Genomic DNA, 17,070 nt, shown 5'->3' with positions numbered 1-17,070 from the left:
GCCTTTCCTGGTGAAGATTGGGCGTTTAGCAAAATCAAATCGAAAACTCAACCTCACCAAGCTCAGCAAGTCTCGATTCACTGCTATCAAACGGAGTCTCAAAAACACAGGTGAGAGTTTTGATGACAACCAAAACATAAATCTGGCAAGCAGGGCGGGCACTCACCACCGAGGAATTTCATCCTGTTCTTTGAGCCATCCTAGATTAAAATGAGTAGAGCAAAGAGTCTAGCCAAGGCTTACCCAGAAAGGCATCACAACAGAGGCTGGAATGGTTCGTGGAATGGGTTGTCCTGGGCGACTTCATTCCAACTAGCTGCTGGGTATGAGACAGGCATCTTTCTGGCCATGGCATGCTGTTCAATGATTCGCCGTACCTGTCCATCGACTTTTTGTTAATACTGGAAACTCGGACTCTGGCATGTCAGTTGCCGTAGATGGTATCAGTGCCAAATGAGCCATATCGTTCCAGCCTTTCGAGCCAACCTGCTGCCAATCCGCATCTTGACGCAAAGAGTCTGCCATGAACTGCTTAGTCCTATGCCAATCTCGACTTGTGACACAAGGCTGACGGACAGAATCAGTCATAAGTGTGATGCAATTCGAGTACTTAAAAGAGAATGCCCACCTTCACTTCACGCCGGCAGAGGGCACCGTCAACCTTGCAATGATTTTGGATCCTTCATGTAAGTTTTATTTTCCCTGTGGGCTGCATTTAGATGGAAGTGAAAATTTCGACTAGTTTTGCTATCGAAATAATGCAGAGAGATCTTCTCCGCACTGAGTTCTGTATTTGTATTTGGGTATTTGGTAAAATTCTTGCAAATCAGTCCAATCATTGTGCCACTCGAAACCTGTCCAGTAAAGTAGAAGGAAGTTAAGGTAGAATAGAATTGAAGGCAAGATGCAAATGAAAAAGAAGTTGACAAAAAAAAAAAAGTCCTCAAAATTTACTGAACTGATCCATGGAAAAAAAAAAAAAGGAACAAAGAAAACCAAAACATAAAAAATCCCTCCTGCTGCCGACAGGAAGACAACGAGAGCCGGCCCTGCTGTCAGTATGTGACAACTTCAGAAATGCAACAATCACTAAACGTGAGCGTGCTTATGAAGGTGACGCAATTGTCGGCGGGCTAACGGGTTGACTGTGACTACATCAGTCTCATCCACATACTGGGTGACATATTTGATGTCCTCAACCCAGATGATTTTCTCAACGAGATTTCCAATGGTGATGTATTCTGTCCTCACGCCGTCATTGCTCTCTTCGCGAGTGAGCGTCGTAGTAGGCGCGGGAGGCGGTGAGGTAATGGTAGGCTGTGGAGGGGGAGTGGTTGTGGTAGGAACTGGAGTAGTAGTAGGGGCGGCCTCCGCCTCGGCCTTGACGGCGGCAGCACCATCATTACCAGAGTCAGGGGATGGTGTTTGAGCAGCAGCAGCAGGTGAACTTGTAGTACTTGTGCCCTCACTGGACTGCTTGAAGACCTGGCCAGGGAGATACTGGTCACCACTCGGCGTCGCACCCGGTGCATAACTCGCTGGCAACGAGGAGACCGAAGTGGCAGTAGGATTCTTCTCGGTAGCAGGCTGCGGGCCAACCTGTATCTGTACATCTCCAGGCAGGGCGGTGAGACCAGGGCCGGTGACATTCTCATGGGCCATAGCATCTGGAACCTTGATCTGACATTGCGCTGCTTTTGCGTCGTCCTGAATGGTGAACAGCGAACAGTCTTGGATTTTGCCAGAGGCGTTTGTGCAGGTATCGGCAGCCTTCTGCAGGAAGTCCACGTCCCAACCAGTCATGAAATCAGCGTGGTAGCCAAAACCTATAGATGGAGAATCAATTTGGCAATCGTTAGCAAGGATCCCAGGGATCTTGAGGAAACAGAACATGGTTTGAGTTTTGCACTCACCCTGAACATCTCCGTTGGAGATGACGAACCTGCCAGTGCGGCCCTTGAAGGCAGCAGTGTTCCAGATAATCTCGTAGAAGAGACTGATAAGACGTGTAGGATGGGTCGAGGGGCAATTGCCAGTCATGACCAAATCCGGGTAGGCAACATGGGAGCGGTGATCAGCGGAGTCTGTATCTTTACCGTTCCAACACGATGGGAACATCATCTCGAAGCGAACGCCATCAGCGCAGTTCGCGTCAAGGTAAGATTTGTCAGGAAGATAATGGCGGTAGAGTGAGCCTTCAGGGGCCTTTGCGTAATTCAGGCAGTTGAATCCTATAGCACGCTGCTGAAGGTCGGGCTGAGAGGTTTGTCCCAGCTTGGCCCAGTCTGACTTTTGAGGATCAGGCTGCGTGACATTACCAAGAGCCGAGGAGTAGTTGCGGCGCAAGCTGTCACCCGCAATCATGCGAAAGCCCTTGGGGAAGGCAGTAACCTTGCCTCCCGCTGTGTTGGGAAAGAGGAGATAATAGCTAGCAAAAAAAAAAAAAGTCAGCACTTTTATATCCAATGTCAAGAGAGTGGCACCCAAGGGTAGGCGAAATTTCGGATGACGAGAAATGATGAGAACGCAAATGGAAGTCAGAAGAAAAAAAAAAAAAAAACTACTCACGCAAGCATGCCGCCTGACTGCTGGACAATCTCATACTTTCCGGTCGTAGTATCCTCAAAGAAGAGGGACGGATGCCAGTAAGCAGACTTGTCCTCAGTAACAGCGCAAGAAGTGCAGTCTGAGGCCATGAGATCATCATAAGTGGCATTATCATTGAAGCCTAAAGTATACAGGTTAGTCGCCATTTTTTCAGTGATGATCCCAGACTTCACTTAAACACGACAGGATCTCTTACCTCCACCTCCATGAATCGAGTGGAGATGCTGTGCAACTTCGCCCGGTGAGATAAGAGGGTCGATACGTGCCAGGCCAGACCTAGCTCGGCACTCCATGCGCCAGAATGCGTTTGCAATCAAGGCAAGATTGCCCGCAACAATAAGCGTAGAAAACTTCATGTTGAGTGATTCGTAAAGAGATACGGCCTGTGACAGTTGAACAAATAGTTCTTTGGGGATTTGAAAGTCCCCAGATACTTGATGCGGTTGCAAACCCCAAGCAAGCAAGCCTCAAGGCTGAAATAAAATAAGTTCGTTTGTGGATTTCTTCAAACGAAGGCGAGAAACCAAACTTTAATCACGGGCAGGCGTGCATGTGCTGGGCGTAGTCGATAGTTCGAATCCGTGGCGTTCGTTGAGCGGGGTGGCAGCGTGCTGACCCTTTTCGATCGATAAACCAGAGCGGTGGTTCTGCTACGGAGTAGCAGCCAGCAAACGCACAAAAATAGCCCAGTCCAGCGCGCAACAATGATAGTTGGTAGATAGGTCGATAACACCACGTCCAGCTGTCGGCTGATTCCTTTGCCGAGCGTTGATCGTTCGGAGGTATCGAAGGGTGAAAGTCGAATCGAAAGAGGGCGCAACAAGCAGATGCAAGCCTCGACAAGCAGAAATCAGAGTACCTAACGTATCTGAACCTACTCAAGAAATGAATGCGGTCAACACACGGGGTTGAAAGGAAGGGAATCGTCACAGTTGTCGAAAGAGGGTGGAAAAGAAAAGAAAAGAAAAAAGAAGGACTGTGAGAAAGAGTGTGAGATTGAAGTGAGCGGACGTCGAAATTCCAACCACTACAAACGACGCAAGTGAAGCGAACGTTAGAAGAGAAAAAGACCGAAGGGAGACGTCGAAAAGGAAGACAGACGATCAAGAGTTTAAAAAAAGAGGGTGGGAACATCAAACAAGAGACACAGCTTGTAGATATTACATTGCTCAGATGGGCAGGAAAGGCATGCGCAAACCCACATCCCGCTAAGCCAACTAACCGATCGGCTTCAATGGACCTGCACCTGCAGTCTGGGGCAGGGGGGCCAAGGAAGGACCCTAACCAGGATTACGTACCACACCCCCCCTCCTTGTCTTGACAGCCCGGTCACAAGCGAATTGTACCATTTGCAAATTCCCTCGATTTCTGGACTAAAAGACTTCGCAGTAGTAACAGTACTACGTACCGGTGCTTTTAAGTTGGTAAAGTTGGAGGACAGTCCGGGAGTTGAATCCTATCGGCAACGTTATTATAATCACACATTAACTTCAAATCACAAAGCACACACTATATATAGCACGTGCATGCAGCGTTCGACTTTCTTACCCAGGTACTGAGCAGTAAGTAGTCCCAATCAATCTGTTTCGGCTGCGATCGCAAGATAGGAATGTTCCAAGTCTGAAATAGATCGCCACCAGCTAGCTGCCGCCCTTTGGTGCCAGGTTGCGTCCTCCCGTGTCTTTGCCGCAGAAGAAATGCTTAACTGTAGGTAGGTACTCCGTACCCCCTTGCTGCACTGCGCTGCATGTCCCAATATGCAAGGGATCCTAAATAGTATACCATATCGTGAGTTGCTTCTGCCGCACCGTTGATCAGGTGGCAAGCGACTGGCCGGGCAAACCTGGATTGCTTGCATTTGACAAGTTCCCCACGAAAAGTCCGCGCAAGACCGCCTGTCATAGCCCCTTTCGAAAATAGAGTAAATTAGATTAAAGGGCTCGTCTTCAAGTTTGGGTCTGTGTGGATTTTGCTTCAAGTTAGGAACATCCAAGCCTGGATTGGCGGGGATCGCCTGCACAAATGTTGAAACCCTTGCAAGGGGCGCACGTCTTAGTGCGGAAAATAGGGGTGTTTCCACAAAGAGTATCGTTTAGCCACGATGCCTTACAAAAAGTACATCAGCGCTACAAACCAATGAGGCTCGTCATACCAACAATCGCAGTACCTACCTACGTAGGTATTAGCCCGAGCGGAGCCGCGCGGGACCTTGCATTGGGGTGGGCTGCTGCGAGCTGGAATCATTGGTAGGGATCTCCGAGGGAGGCTTTTCTCGCCCTATCAATCAGATGACTGACTGCCATCCCAAGCCTGGACGTCGTTCAACGAGTCACTTTAATTCCAGTCAGGTTCTCCCCACCTCGGCACTTTTGTACTGTTCGTAATTAGTAGTGAACCGTGAGAGTACGCAATTCAATCAAATTGGCCCCGCGGAGTACCCGTATAAGGACAAAAAAAAAAACTGCCGCTATATCGCAGAAGTTTAATATATTTTCAAGCAAAGAAAAGGGACGCTGGGTCCGTTGACGTCAGCAGCAATCTTCCTGCGGGTGAACATCTCTATCTTCAGTCCCTGTCAACCGAAGTCAATGGGCACCAGTTTAACTTGTCAGCAGGAGGTAATAAATAGTATGGGATGATCCCCATGTTACAAAGATCAGCCTACATCAATGAGGCGTGTGGCGGACCAACACTAGCCGAAGTACCCTAGCTGCGTGGCTAGAGACTGATCGGCGCATCGCGGCAGCCGACCGAATAGGTCCAGGTATACGTGATTACATTATATCAATTCTAAGGAAGAGCAGATAATTACCACAGGAGGTAGGTAACGACTCCTCTGGTTCGGTATGCTACCTGTCAGTTGAGCGTGGGACTGGCTTGTGCCAACGCGACATCCCAGAGTTGCACGCCCTTAAAACCCGTACTACGGAGACAGGGTGGCTGACAAGGTTTATCTCTTTCGAAACGGTTTCAAAAATAGTCCTGGATGATGCACCCCTCACACACCCCCCACTTCAATAACCCCTTTTTATCAAGCCTTCCCATTCCACAAGTAATAGCCAGTGTTAGTGCTGGGAGCGCACTTGCGACAAGATTTTAGATTCTATTTTCTGGATTATTCTACCGCATATTACTTGCTGGCACCGGCCCAAAAACAATTGTGCGGCCAGGTAGTTAGTTGATCCACTCCTGAGACCGATCGAGAGAAAAACGTGATCACCATCTTGTGTTTGTTTCCAAAAACGACGCAGAAAGCTTAGATTTGATTAAGTTTTGTATTCGGACTCCAGTACTCCAGTAATGTTTCTCGATGTCTATGAGGCTTGTGTACCGGGTTGTTCTCCACTAGCATTGTTCCTAGATAAGGTACATGAACTTGGGATGCGCAGAAGAAAAGCTCTCAGCCTGGAAGCGGTAATGATGGGCAAATTATACGAACGATCCCTCAAAGCTTAACGACCTAACGTAATCCAATTGACACTACTCTGTAGAAAAACCAATATTAATCACCATGAAACCGTGATCGACAGAGTGTCGTTAATGGCTTGGAACTTCTTTGACTCAATTCCACGAGTCGGTTTTGGCTCGTCTCAACAATTTGTCTACGGTATTTCGGCAGGCAAGGCAGGTGTCACATTGAGGTGCTCTTGTCTACAACTATGGATGCCTTCCCGACCCTTTTTATAGACAACTTAAGGTAACTTAACTACCTTAGGTATTATCTCAGATCTAAGATTGGCAGGGCAGATGCCTACCCTGCATACTTCGTTGTTTCGGAAGTGGCTCCAACCACTGCTTAAGTTGGTTGCCACCCTGAGGTAGGTACGTACCTCTAGGTATGCTTGTTCTGATCGCTTTAGTACGGCGACGGTTAAGTGAACTAGCATGAGACTTCTGCGACGAAATCATCGATGATATGGTCCTCGACGGTTTTGGTTGTTTGGCTGCTTTAAGAGTCCATATTCATTTGTACTCGCTTACTTGGGTAGTCCAAGATCTTGGCACCCGCTTAAATTATTTTGTTCACCCACTAATGTCTTTACCACCTATACCCCACTTCACGGAGCTACCTGTTACAACGAAGCATGTGTCTACAGTACCTAACCTCACCTCCTTGACTGCCTTACATTGCCAGTCAAAGATAGGCGAGTTGACAAACTGTCAGAATTTTGAAAATCCCTTTGTGATTTAGCTGTTGCAAAGATGTTATGACTGTTTTCTATAGATCTTGATCGACATAATGGATGACCTCTCGGGATTGAATTGGTCCACCCCGGCCAACAACACCTCCAACAAGAAGCCGCCCATGAATCCATCGAGTGCCTTCTCCTACCCATCTCTGCGTCCAACACCGTCCCCCCAACCATCGGGTCGCAACACGCCTCTGTCTTCTCAAGGCTCGGGTGCAGCGGGGTTCAAGCAACCGGCGGCAGCCCCCAAAGCCGCACAGGATAGCTTCAGCGGTCTGGTGAATTTCGGAGCTGCCAAGAGCACGGCCAACTTGAGCTTGCGCGAACAGCAGGAACGCCTCGAGGCCGAACGGCGAAAGAAAGAGGAGGAAAAGAGGAAACAGGCGCAGACGAACTACGGCGATGGGAGATTCTTCGATACTTTAGGATCCAGGTCGACAACACCCTCGTCGCAACCGGCGTTTGGGGCCCTGAATAATGGCAAAGCCCCGGCCGATTCCGAAGACGATCTTTTCGCCGCATTCAAGTCCACCACGCTCGTCGACAACGCAAGCCATTTCCCCCCACCAATCCAGAGGGGACAGACACCGCTTTCGAGGAGCTCTACGCCGGCAAATGCACCAGGTCTAAACCTAGGCAGCCCGAGTGCTTGGGAGCAGCCCACCTCCTCCAAGAACACCTTTGATGACGACGATGATCCCTTCGGTCTTAGCGAGCTGAAACCGAAATCTCAACCTGCACCCACCGCTGCGGCTGACGACGATGATTTGCTCGGTGACTTGGGCAAACCTATCGAAGAGGTGCGAAGAGAACAGGAGGCCAAGGCCAGGGCAAAAGCCAAGGCAAAAGCGCCAGAACCAGAACCTGGAAAGCCTATTGAGGATTCTGAATCAGAATCCCCTGATGAAGATGGTCCTGTCAGGAAAACAGGCAACGATCCTTTCGATAAGGCCGTTGCGCAAATCGTTGACTATGGTTTTACCCCTGAAGATGCAAGGAGAGCGCTTACGGAAAGCGGGGCTGGATTGAACGTGCAAGCGGCCGTAAACTTCCTTCTGGACGATGCGCACAAAAAGTCCAAAGAGAAAGCGAGGCAGAAGCAGTCTCAAGCAGGGCGCCTCAGGGAGGAAGATGATCGAGCATCATCTTCAGGAAGGTCTAGGAACGCCAGTCCGGCTTGGGCACAGGATGAGGGGCCGAGCCGCAGGGACAACCGGTCGCCGGGGCAAGGAGAAGTGGACTTTACGAAGCAGGCGACTGCACTTGGTAACAGTTTCATGAAATCTGCCAATTCATTGTGGAAAACTGGCCAGAAAAAGATGCAAAAGGCGGTCGCGGATTTCCAACAACAGGATGCAGGTGACCCCAGTCAGCCTAAATGGATGCGGTCTGCGCAGCAAGACATGCATGCTGGCCAACCAGATCGCAAGCGCACTGAAATGGGTACCGACGAAGCTATGATGCTTGAATCTGGTGGTCGACCGCCTCGGCGTGACGCAGCAAGCAGTGGCTCTTCTCGAAACCAGTCGCCAGCAGTGCGGCCATCGGCTGGGTCTAGGACAGCATCTGCATCAGGGCCCAAGTGGCAGCAGGCATCACAGGCATCCCTTATGGACCCGCGATCTAGGATAAGCAAACAGGAGGTCGAAGAGCAGAGTGCTCAGGCATATATCAGCCCTGCTAGGCGGAAGAAGGCGACACCTCAGCCCCAACCAGAGGCAAGACCTCCGCCGGAGCCAGAGACAGACTTGCTGTTCGAGTCGAACCAACCGAGCAGGGCTCAAGCGCCCCCTACAAAACGATCCGCTCCTGCTGTTGCGAAAGTACAAAATAACCCGCCTCCGCCCAAACCACGGCCAGCACAGCCAGCCCGCCAGATCCCGCCGCTTTCGGACTCTGCTCTACAGACATCTACCAAGCATCGCCTCGAAGGAACTGCGCATTTCAAGCGAGGAGATTTCGCATCAGCTCACGCATCATACGGCAGCTCTCTATCAGCACTTCCCCAGTCGCATCCTCTTGCGATCTTGCTTCTTTGCAACCATGCATTGACAGCCCTCAAAACCGGAGAGCCCCGCCAGGCTGTCGAAGATGCTGATACTGCGCTCAAGCTGATTGGGCCTGGCAAAGGCGAAGGCGAGACTGTCTCGCTCGGCGGTCCCGAGAACGAAACTCGTGACATGAAGGACCTTTACGGTAAAGCGCTGACACGGAAGGCCGAGGCACTTGAGCAGATGGAGAAATGGAGTGATGCCAGTGTCGTCTGGCAGACTTGCGTCGAGTCTGGCGTTGGTGGTCCCACGGCGACCGCAGGCCGACAACGTTGCCAGAAGGCACTGGCGCCCAAGCCAAAGCCCAAAGCAGCACCACCTCGGCCCAAGCCGAAGCCCGCTGCGGTGTCCAACAAGAGCTCAGAGGCGGTTGTACGACTGCGGGAAGCCAACGCTGCCGCGGCACAGGCAGACGAGGAGAAGTTTGCGCTGGTCGACAAGGTCGACGCTCGCATCGCAGCATGGCGCGACGGCAAAAGAGATAATCTACGGGCTTTACTTGGAAGCTTGGATCAGGTCCTCTGGGAGGGTAGCGGGTGGAAGAAGGTTGGACTTCATGAGCTGGTCGTGGCCAACAAGGTCAAGATTATATACATGAAGGCTATAGCCAAGTGCCACCCCGACAAGGTAAGGGCGTGCAACTGTTTTTCACATCCAATAACTCTGACTTCACTGTACAGCTACTAACCAAACTGCACATGGAACAGATCGCCCAAGACGCAAGCACGGAAGTGCGCATGATTGCAGGAACAGTTTTTGCTACTCTGAACGAGAGTTGGGACAAGTTCAAGGCTGAGAATGGGTTATAGATAATGGGAATGTCGCGCTAGATATCGTGCAACTCCACAAAAGAATGAGGACATTAGAATCAGAACTTGTTCACTTGCGAATACATGTTACTGCAGCCAAGAAACGGATATTTGTGACTGAAGCCATAGACAAAGTCTTGGTTTTGAATTTCAAACTTTAATGAGCTCATGCTACGGACTCTAGCACCGATGGTTTATATGATATACTTTGCGAGCTACGGTGTTATTGTTCCATGGAATATCCCACAGTTATCGTGCGGTATAGTGATACAGTGGGCATAACATGTACTTCCAGGGAGGGTAATCTGTTGTCAGCACCAATGAACAACATGATGAAGACACCGCGCATATACTGCGAGGCTTAAGGAGCCTGCTTGTACCATATAACATACGCGTTTCTTATTTTTGTTTTATTTCGTCTTATTTTCATATTCAGCTGGCCCAGAGGCCTTACAAGCCCAGACTTCTACGAACAGAGTCGCGGACCTTTTGCTCGTAATCAGCCCTGCGCTCCCGCCACATCTTTGCGGCCTCGACGTTGGCAGGGCTCTCGTCGTTGGGCTCGGCCAGCATGCTCATGACAGAGATCAAGATCTTCTCGACCGACTGGATGGGAGACCAGCGCTCGGACGCGTGCTCGTAGTGATTGGGGTCGTCGCCGGGTGGGTGAAGGATGGAGATGCAGACGAGGCCGCTTGGGTAGACTGTTTATGTACAGTTTCAAACCCTCGTTAGCTTGGGACATACAGCCAGCCAGGGACATTCCCCTTGCAACAAAAGTTGGCCCCTCCATCACGTACCATTAGGATGCCATATCTCGCCTAAGAATTTCATCGTCGGGGGTGCGAGCGGGTAGTCCTTGGGGAAACGCAGCTCGGCGGGGAAGACGCCGCCCTCAAACGGCGTGCCCTCGGGACCCTGGATCATGGCCTCCCAGTGAAGGAGGTCATCTTCGTTAACGGGCCCGGCGGTTATGCCGTCCGGTGGGTTGTTTGTCAAGGCGCGGTACTCCTGTAGGAGACGGCGGTGGGCGGTTGATTGTGCCATGGATTTAGGGGTGATGGGAATGGGGCCGCGGGTGTGATTGTCGACAACCGTACCGCTCTCAAGAGATAGGGTAGGTGATAGCGGTGCGGGGCAGATTGATGCGTTTGGGCGTCTGTAATGTTTCTTGGCACTGATTCCTTTGCTTTTTGTGCTTACAAAAATGAGATACTGATTCCTTTTTTGTAGAGATTGCACCAGAAGGTACTTTATGGATCGAGTTGGGGTAGCAGGCTTTCTATTGCACAGGTTCAATTCCGTCTTATTCGAGTAGCTTCCTCTGGAGACATGTGGTCATGACGATGTCGGAGTCGGCGGGCACGGCTTGTGTAGGAGTACCTACTAACTAACACCCGTGTACCAGGTACCTGTCCTGCCGGTGTTGGTTAGACGCCCCACAACCCCGTCATCGTCCACTTGACCAGTGTTTCCAATTGCAGGGTAGAGCTACCGACGAGCGCGCCCGTGCTTCAGCTCTCAACAACTTGAAATTTCCCAACTCATGTCCTGCCAAATATGCCGCCCAGGTCGGTCCCTCGGGGCATCCTCCGGCCAACTAGGAGTCTGCAAAAAGTCATAGCAGCTCCGACTTCATCCATTTGTTTCCTTTGTTCTCATTCACTGCCCATCGGGGCTGGCAGGTCATCATCAACTGTCACGCACCCCAAGACGCGGTTGGGCTCCCGACGCGATGAGTCCACAATTGCCGCCGCACCCGACCCAAACCCGCGCCAGGAGCTTCAGGGTGCCTTGACTGCCCTGCAGAGGCATGCTCCCAACTATATCAATATATCCAGAGTTGAATTGGCATTGCAAGGCCTCCGTCAGGATGCGGGCCGGGAAGCCGTGCGGCTGGCTATCCTAGGGTTAGGGGACAACGGCTCTGCTGGTCGTGCTGCGAAGGGTTTGCTACGCTCTATGCTGGCAGACCCTCTCTCGCCGGAGCAGGAGTGGGAACGTCAATTAGACCAGCGAGACGAGTTACGGCCTCTTATCATCCGAATCCGCCCAGAGGCGTCACATTCCGACAGCGACCCTGCGAGGCCGGGTTTTGTGCGCCCCGCAAATGCCAGGGATAGCGCTGTCTTGGAGATCCCCGTATCGTCACCGACTCTCAACAATCATGGCCTGGAGATCCTTCTGGCGACGGTAGGTTCTGTCGCGCCTCCTGGCCAGAACAACAACAGTTCCGTGGCGCTCGAGGAGGCAGCCCTGGCGCCCGCAATAGATATTCCAACTTCGAGCACCGGCCGCTTCACCCAAATTGCAACGCCCGTGCACAAAGCCCTGTTTGTGGCTGACGGGGTCGCGGGCGCTTCGAAGATTGGTTCTCTATCAGGATTGGGGTCCACAGATGACATCGCGGGTGCTGTGAATCTCAAGTCGTGCGCTGATGAAGACCTCGTCGGTTGTCCCTTCACGCGGGTTGATGTCGAGTCCGCCCGGCAGGCGGTCACTCTGTTCCGCGAGGACGTGGGCAATGCCATGGAATTCGAGGCTCTTTGGTTCAAGAGTAACGTTCCAGCAGCCAAAGACTGGCTGCTCAACGGTGCTTTATCCAACGAGGATGGAACCACAAAAGCGGCCGTGAAGCAGCTTATTGTGTCTATTCTCCGTAATGCCGTTACACGGATTGAAGAAGACGAAGCCCGCAATCTCTCGGTGGCGTTACAGCGTTCCACGGCTGTGACGGAGCTCAACTCGGCTCTAGCGGAGTGGTCTGAGGCTGCTCACTCGGAGCTGAGAGAGCAGCTGGACGAGGCATTTGCTGGTAGAAGATGGCGCAAACTTGGATGGTGGAAACTCTTTTGGCGCGTCGACGATGTCGGCATGCTATCTTCGGAGATGATCAGTCAACGGTTTTTGCCCCGCGCAGAACAGGGCGCTGTTTACCTTGCTGGTGGTATTGACGGATCCGGCTTGTTTGGGAAAATGGGACAGGCCCCCGGCTACCAGGTGCCAGCTCGCGAGGCATCTTCCGCTGAGGCTGCAGTAGCCGCTCCAGCCGCGACAAAATGGCCTGCGCATATTGCAGAGACGAGAAACTATCTCTTGCAAAAGAGTGTGCCGGCACTGCAGGCACTGGCACAGCAACTACTCATTCAAACGCTTAGCACCACGACACTAACTACGTCCCTGGGCGTGCTCGCATACCTCTCTTCGTTTGGAGCATACGAGGCTGGAGCTATAGCAGCTCTCGGGACTGTATTTAGTTTGCGAAGGATGCAAACAAAATGGGAGACTGCCCGAGAGTACTGGCACGGAGAGGTTCGAGAGGAGGGCCGGAAGGCTGTAAGGGCTGTGGAAGCAAGCGTTGAGGGGGTTCTAGAGCAAGGGCGAGCTGGCGGTAACGATGCTATCAATGCAGAAGAGCTTAGGCGGGCCATGGATCTGGTGAATACGGCCGAGGATGCACTTGAGAAGCTCAGGTAACAACGGCATAAATGGCCATTGTTGTACAACACCATATATATGTATGAAAATATAATCAATCGATATATTTCTGGATCCACCACCGTTCAGTATTCAAATGTGCAGACATAGGCGATTCATCCAGATCTAATAGCGACTTGATTTCTAATTAATGGTCACGGTCTCACCGCTGTTGTTGGGTAGCCTTTATTTTTCTTCATTTTTGAGTACCTGGGTATCGAGAACAAGCTACGACTCTGGCGACGAGCCATTTAAACAACTATAACGCCCGAGGGACATATCTCAACCCCAAATGAGCACGAAAAACGGCATGCGAGAATTCCCCGAACCCCAAACAATGGCAGCAGCTCATATGCCAATCTAGACTTTTTGTATATGCCGAACAGCCAAGCCTTATCCGTCCGTCACCACAGGCCAAACCAAACGATGATATGCCACACCTTTCTTGAAACAGTTTGTTGGCAGGCACATGATGACCCAAAATCGACCCGGGGCGCCATGTTGAAAAATCGTCATTATCGTTAAGAATACCGAGGAAATGGGGCCCTTTTTTGGTCTTTCTTCTTGTTTGTCCCCCATCTTTTTTGTGTTTCTCTATCAAACCAAAGAAAGAAGAAGTAAACAAAAAGAACGAAAAAAAAAATCACCTATCGCCCCTGCCTCCCCTTCCACCGCCGCCACGCGCCCTGTTGACGGTGGCGCGACCTCTGGCGAGACCGACACCGCGGCCGCGCACGTTGCGGCTGCGGAACATGGGGGCGTTGCGCAGCATGTCCGGGACGATGAAGAAGCGCACGTGGCTGCCGCGGATGTAGACCTGGTCCAGGTGGCTGACGCGACCGTCGCGCGCCGTCACGGTGATGTCGCGGAGCTGGATGTTCATGTTGTCTTCGGCTGTAAAGCGTGAGGGAGGGGAGTTTTCGAGGTGTTTCGGTCAGCAAAGTGTCTCCAGTTATTGGGGTCGGGGGCTGCTCATGCCAGCAATGGGGGGGAAGTGAAAAGAGGTTGGGCGTCTGGTACCATCTATTAGCTTGCCGCGGTAGGTCTGGCCGGTGGTGATCTCGAGGGTGATGATATGGCCCTGGGGTTTAAACGAGTTAGCTTTAGTGGCAGTTTGTAGGAGGATTTAAGAAAAAAGACGGTCGCAAAGGTGTAGTATGATTGCCCATACCTGAGCCTCGTTGAGGAGCTTGATCGGGATGCCGATTGTGGAAGTCATATTTACGGTTTATGGCCGTCGGTCTCTTGCCAGTGCTGCTCGACTCGACGGGTTGAAGGGGGGGTTCAAGTCGCGGCGCGAAGCTAGCAGCCCTGCCGTGCGGCGGGTTCTACAGCTTGGGGAAATTTTGGGTGAGGTTACTGTGATGACTAAGCTGGTAGCCAACTGCCGCCCCACTCAAGGCTGGCATGATCTAGAGGGATGTAGCAGTACTTTAGGTGTTCTTTAGAGTCACAGATTGGATGGCAGTTGCAATGGAGACATATCTACCGTAGCTTAGTTATAATTACCCGTGAAAATGATATCTTGACGAATCCGACTTGGGCCTGTGGAAGTGAGCAAGAATCTCTCTACACGCTATCGCTGCACCGGTTATAGAAGTCTCAGAAAGGGCATAAAAGTGACCCCCAATGCGACACTCCGTCGTCAGCCTCTGTCAACCTGGCGATAACAACAAAAAAAAAAAAAAAAGAGTTACTTCACTACATGTACACAATTGGACATTGCCTCCCACTCGGAGCTAAAGCCGCTGTTTTTAGTGACGCTAGGTTCGGGTGGATCTAGCAATAGCGGCGCAAGCGAATCGCAAAACGCACCGCTATTTCGGGCTGTGCGGCGTTGCAGCTCATTGAGGAAACCCCCGAAGACGTTGAGTGGCCGGCCGGTGCCCTGTTGTGCGATTTTTCGACAAGAAAACAAACAGCCTCGGCTTGAACCCCATAATTTCGCCCCCTAAAAAGCACTAAATTTGTATTATACAGAACCTAGACCAGATAAGGAGCATTTGATTCAGGCTTTCTGTTCAGTGCCATACGTACAGTTACACCCCCGGTTTCGTATCAAGTCTGCAATCACCGTTGTAGCATCATAGATTTTCTTGTTTCTTACTCATTACCTTGCATTGTGCGAGTTTTTGTTTCTTTTTGTCTTGGTTACTTTACAGCAGGGTTCTTGCTCACTTTTTTTTTGTTATTTCTCTCCCTTCGTTTCCCACGTAATTACTGCACCGTTTCAAAACACACACCGGCACCCTACTCAGAGCTCCACGCACTTCACAACGTTGGTTGTTTTTAACCATTCCAACTCACAGTGACTGCACATCCAAACAACAAATAACAGGCTGCAATCCAGAATGTCCAGCTATCTGGGCCGCCTCAACCCAATTCCGGGCTTTCCTGGATACTCAGGACCACACAAGGTCGGGACGGTGGACGTGGAGATCCCCATCTCGGAGCTTCCAGCACCATGCCCAGTGCCAGATGGTGCGCAGGATATTCACACCATTCTATTTCGCATCTTCTATCCTACGAGCTCAGATGCCAAGGGAAAGGAAATCACATGGCTTCCCAACCCGCAGCGGCAGTATCTGATGGGATATGGATTTTTCATGGGCGCTTCTCCTCTTCTATCCAGCCTGGCGTCCTTTGTTCCCAGATATCTCCATTACGTCACAATCCCCGCCATCAAGAATGCGCCTCTGATCAGCCCTGCAGCTAAAAATGGCCGCTGGCCTACTATGATCTTCTCTCATGGTCTTGCAGGCAGCAGAAACTCATATTCACAACTGGCCGGCTCACTTGCGAGTCACGGCGTGGTGGTGATTTGTCCAGAGTACCGTGACGGTAGTGCCATTGCTACAGTCGTCAGAGACCCCGTGGCTCTCTCGAAATACCAGGGAGGATTGTTTGCGCAGAGGCCGCGGTCTGCTGACGTTGTGTATAAGAACCTTCCCCACACGCCATCAAGGGAGATATCCGAAGCTCGCGATGCTCAACTACGTGTCAGAGCTTGGGAGACTGGCCTGTTATACGAGGCGCTGGTCAATATCGATGAGGGCAAGGCAGAATCCATGACCAACCTAAACACCAGCACGTCTGCAGAGGCTTTGTCCCGATTTACAAACAGACTCGATGTCCATGAGCCGGGTAAAGTCATATGGGCCGGCCACAGTTTTGGTGCTGCAACCGTAACGCAGGTTGTTAAATCAACCTATTATGCAGACCTTCCTGAGGTGAAAAGTATAGCCAACCCCATCTTTGCTGTCAAGGAGTCGGCCAAGATCCGGCACCAAATCACAAACCAGTCCGTCGCCATTCTGCTGGACATGTGGTGCCTGCCCATGATCTCACCAGACCAAACCGCGCTCTTCAAACTGCCGTTCCCCTGCTACGACATCACCGCCTCAAATTCTCCAGGAGGCGATGCATTGCTGGCTGTGGAGTCGGATGCCTTTTTCAAATGGACCGAGCACCTCCACACCAAGGCCATGATCCTCTCACCATCCCCATCGGCTGCGCCTCCCGTATCTGCCTCTGCATTCGACAAGCCGGGCTTCCCGAGGCCGAGCTGGTTTTACGTCAAGGAGAGTGCACACATGAGCCAGTCGGATTTTGCAACCCTCTTCCCCTGGCTCGTCCGGCGCGTCTTCAACGGGCACGCACCCGAGCGCGTCGTGCGCCTCAACCTGCGTGCCGTGCTGCAGACCCTTCGACGGAACGGGTACTCGGTCGCGCCCACCTGTGCTGCTGATCTTGTCGACGGTGACGAGCCTACTGTCGCCAAGGCTACAGCTGCGGGCGCGCTGGAGGATGACACGGCAATCTTGGATAGTAAGGTTGCCGACTCGAAGGCGATCGATGCTTGGACTCATATTGATGTCGTCGGGCTCGGTCTGAAGAGTGCAGTTGCTAGCACTTAGACCCGGCAGGCGGACGAGA

At 51.7% G+C, this 17,070-nt stretch overlaps 7 protein-coding genes across 7 annotated transcripts; 3 read left to right on the top strand and 4 right to left on the bottom strand.

Annotated features, from left to right (window-relative positions):
* Nucleotides 1–702: 702 nt before the first annotated feature.
* Nucleotides 703–2,990, bottom strand: PgNI_06833 (uncharacterized protein). Its single transcript, XM_031126853.1, has 4 exons — nt 2,804–2,990; nt 2,569–2,728; nt 1,914–2,428; nt 703–1,826 (listed from the first exon to the last, which is right to left on the bottom strand). The coding sequence occupies exons 1-4, from the start codon at nt 2,961–2,963 to the stop codon at nt 1,090–1,092; spliced, it is 1,572 nt and encodes a 523-aa protein (XP_030981398.1). The 5' UTR covers nt 2,964–2,990; the 3' UTR covers nt 703–1,089.
* A 1,193-nt stretch (nt 2,991–4,183) lies between these two features.
* On the bottom strand, nt 4,184–4,851 carry PgNI_06832 (uncharacterized protein; the record flags this gene model as incomplete). The annotated part of the gene is made up of 2 exons (XM_031126852.1): nt 4,184–4,551; nt 4,779–4,851. The coding sequence occupies 2 exons, from the start codon at nt 4,849–4,851 to the stop codon at nt 4,184–4,186; spliced, it is 441 nt and encodes a 146-aa protein (XP_030981397.1).
* A 1,884-nt stretch (nt 4,852–6,735) lies between these two features.
* PgNI_06831 (uncharacterized protein) lies at nt 6,736–9,736 on the top strand. The gene is made up of 2 exons (XM_031126851.1): nt 6,736–9,475; nt 9,556–9,736. Exons 1-2 carry the CDS (start codon nt 6,848–6,850, stop codon nt 9,655–9,657), a joined length of 2,730 nt encoding a protein of 909 aa, XP_030981396.1. The 5' UTR covers nt 6,736–6,847; the 3' UTR covers nt 9,658–9,736.
* Nucleotides 9,737–9,793: 57 nt separating this feature from the next.
* Nucleotides 9,794–11,041, bottom strand: PgNI_06830 (uncharacterized protein). Its single transcript, XM_031126850.1, has 3 exons — nt 10,458–11,041; nt 10,050–10,361; nt 9,794–9,945 (listed from the first exon to the last, which is right to left on the bottom strand). Exons 1-2 carry the CDS (start codon nt 10,702–10,704, stop codon nt 10,108–10,110), a joined length of 501 nt encoding a protein of 166 aa, XP_030981395.1. The 5' UTR covers nt 10,705–11,041; the 3' UTR covers nt 9,794–9,945; nt 10,050–10,107.
* Nucleotides 11,042–11,217: 176 nt separating this feature from the next.
* On the top strand, nt 11,218–13,134 carry PgNI_06829 (uncharacterized protein; the record flags this gene model as incomplete). The annotated part of the gene is made up of 1 exon (XM_031126849.1): nt 11,218–13,134. One exon carries the CDS (start codon nt 11,218–11,220, stop codon nt 13,132–13,134), a length of 1,917 nt encoding a protein of 638 aa, XP_030980791.1.
* Nucleotides 13,135–13,302: 168 nt separating this feature from the next.
* PgNI_06828 (uncharacterized protein) lies at nt 13,303–14,464 on the bottom strand. The gene is made up of 3 exons (XM_031126848.1): nt 14,306–14,464; nt 14,155–14,215; nt 13,303–14,028 (listed from the first exon to the last, which is right to left on the bottom strand). Exons 1-3 carry the CDS (start codon nt 14,351–14,353, stop codon nt 13,778–13,780), a joined length of 360 nt encoding a protein of 119 aa, XP_030980792.1. The 5' UTR covers nt 14,354–14,464; the 3' UTR covers nt 13,303–13,777.
* Nucleotides 14,465–15,485: 1,021 nt separating this feature from the next.
* PgNI_06827 (uncharacterized protein) lies at nt 15,486–17,051 on the top strand (the record flags this gene model as incomplete). Its single annotated transcript, XM_031126847.1, has 1 exon — nt 15,486–17,051. One exon carries the CDS (start codon nt 15,486–15,488, stop codon nt 17,049–17,051), a length of 1,566 nt encoding a protein of 521 aa, XP_030980797.1.
* Between the last annotated feature and the right edge of the window lie 19 nt (nt 17,052–17,070).

This window comes from Pyricularia grisea, assembly GCF_004355905.1.
Source record: "Pyricularia grisea strain NI907 chromosome Unknown Pyricularia_grisea_NI907_Scaffold_4, whole genome shotgun sequence".
Classification (NCBI taxonomy): domain Eukaryota; kingdom Fungi; phylum Ascomycota; class Sordariomycetes; order Magnaporthales; family Pyriculariaceae; genus Pyricularia; species Pyricularia grisea.
The sequence above is the reverse complement of the archived record's forward strand: the minus strand, read 5'-3'. Positions and strand labels throughout refer to the sequence as shown.

Bases quoted from the DNA above. Each gene is read 5' to 3' on its own strand.
- PgNI_06833 (XM_031126853.1), bottom strand. From the start codon at position 2,963: ATGAAGTTTTCTACGCTTATTGTTGCGGGCAATCTTGCCTTGATTGCA. The intron at 2,729-2,803 runs GTAAGAGATCCT...TGTATACTTTAG, and splicing joins CTCGATTCATGGAGGTGGAG to GCTTCAATGATAATGCCACT. The intron at 1,827-1,913 runs GTGAGTGCAAAA...CTCCATCTATAG, and splicing joins CTCCAACGGAGATGTTCAGG to GTTTTGGCTACCACGCTGAT.
- PgNI_06831 (XM_031126851.1), top strand. From the start codon at position 6,848: ATGGATGACCTCTCGGGATTGAATTGGTCCACCCCGGCCAACAACACC. The intron at 9,476-9,555 runs GTAAGGGCGTGC...CACATGGAACAG, and splicing joins CCAAGTGCCACCCCGACAAG to ATCGCCCAAGACGCAAGCAC.
- PgNI_06830 (XM_031126850.1), bottom strand. From the start codon at position 10,704: ATGGCACAATCAACCGCCCACCGCCGTCTCCTACAGGAGTACCGCGCC. The intron at 10,362-10,457 runs GTACGTGATGGA...GTACATAAACAG, and splicing joins CGAGATATGGCATCCTAATG to TCTACCCAAGCGGCCTCGTC.
- PgNI_06828 (XM_031126848.1), bottom strand. From the start codon at position 14,353: ATGACTTCCACAATCGGCATCCCGATCAAGCTCCTCAACGAGGCTCAG. The intron at 14,216-14,305 runs GTATGGGCAATC...TTTAAACCCCAG, and splicing joins AGCTCCTCAACGAGGCTCAG to GGCCATATCATCACCCTCGA. The intron at 14,029-14,154 runs GTACCAGACGCC...CACGCTTTACAG, and splicing joins CCGCGGCAAGCTAATAGATG to CCGAAGACAACATGAACATC.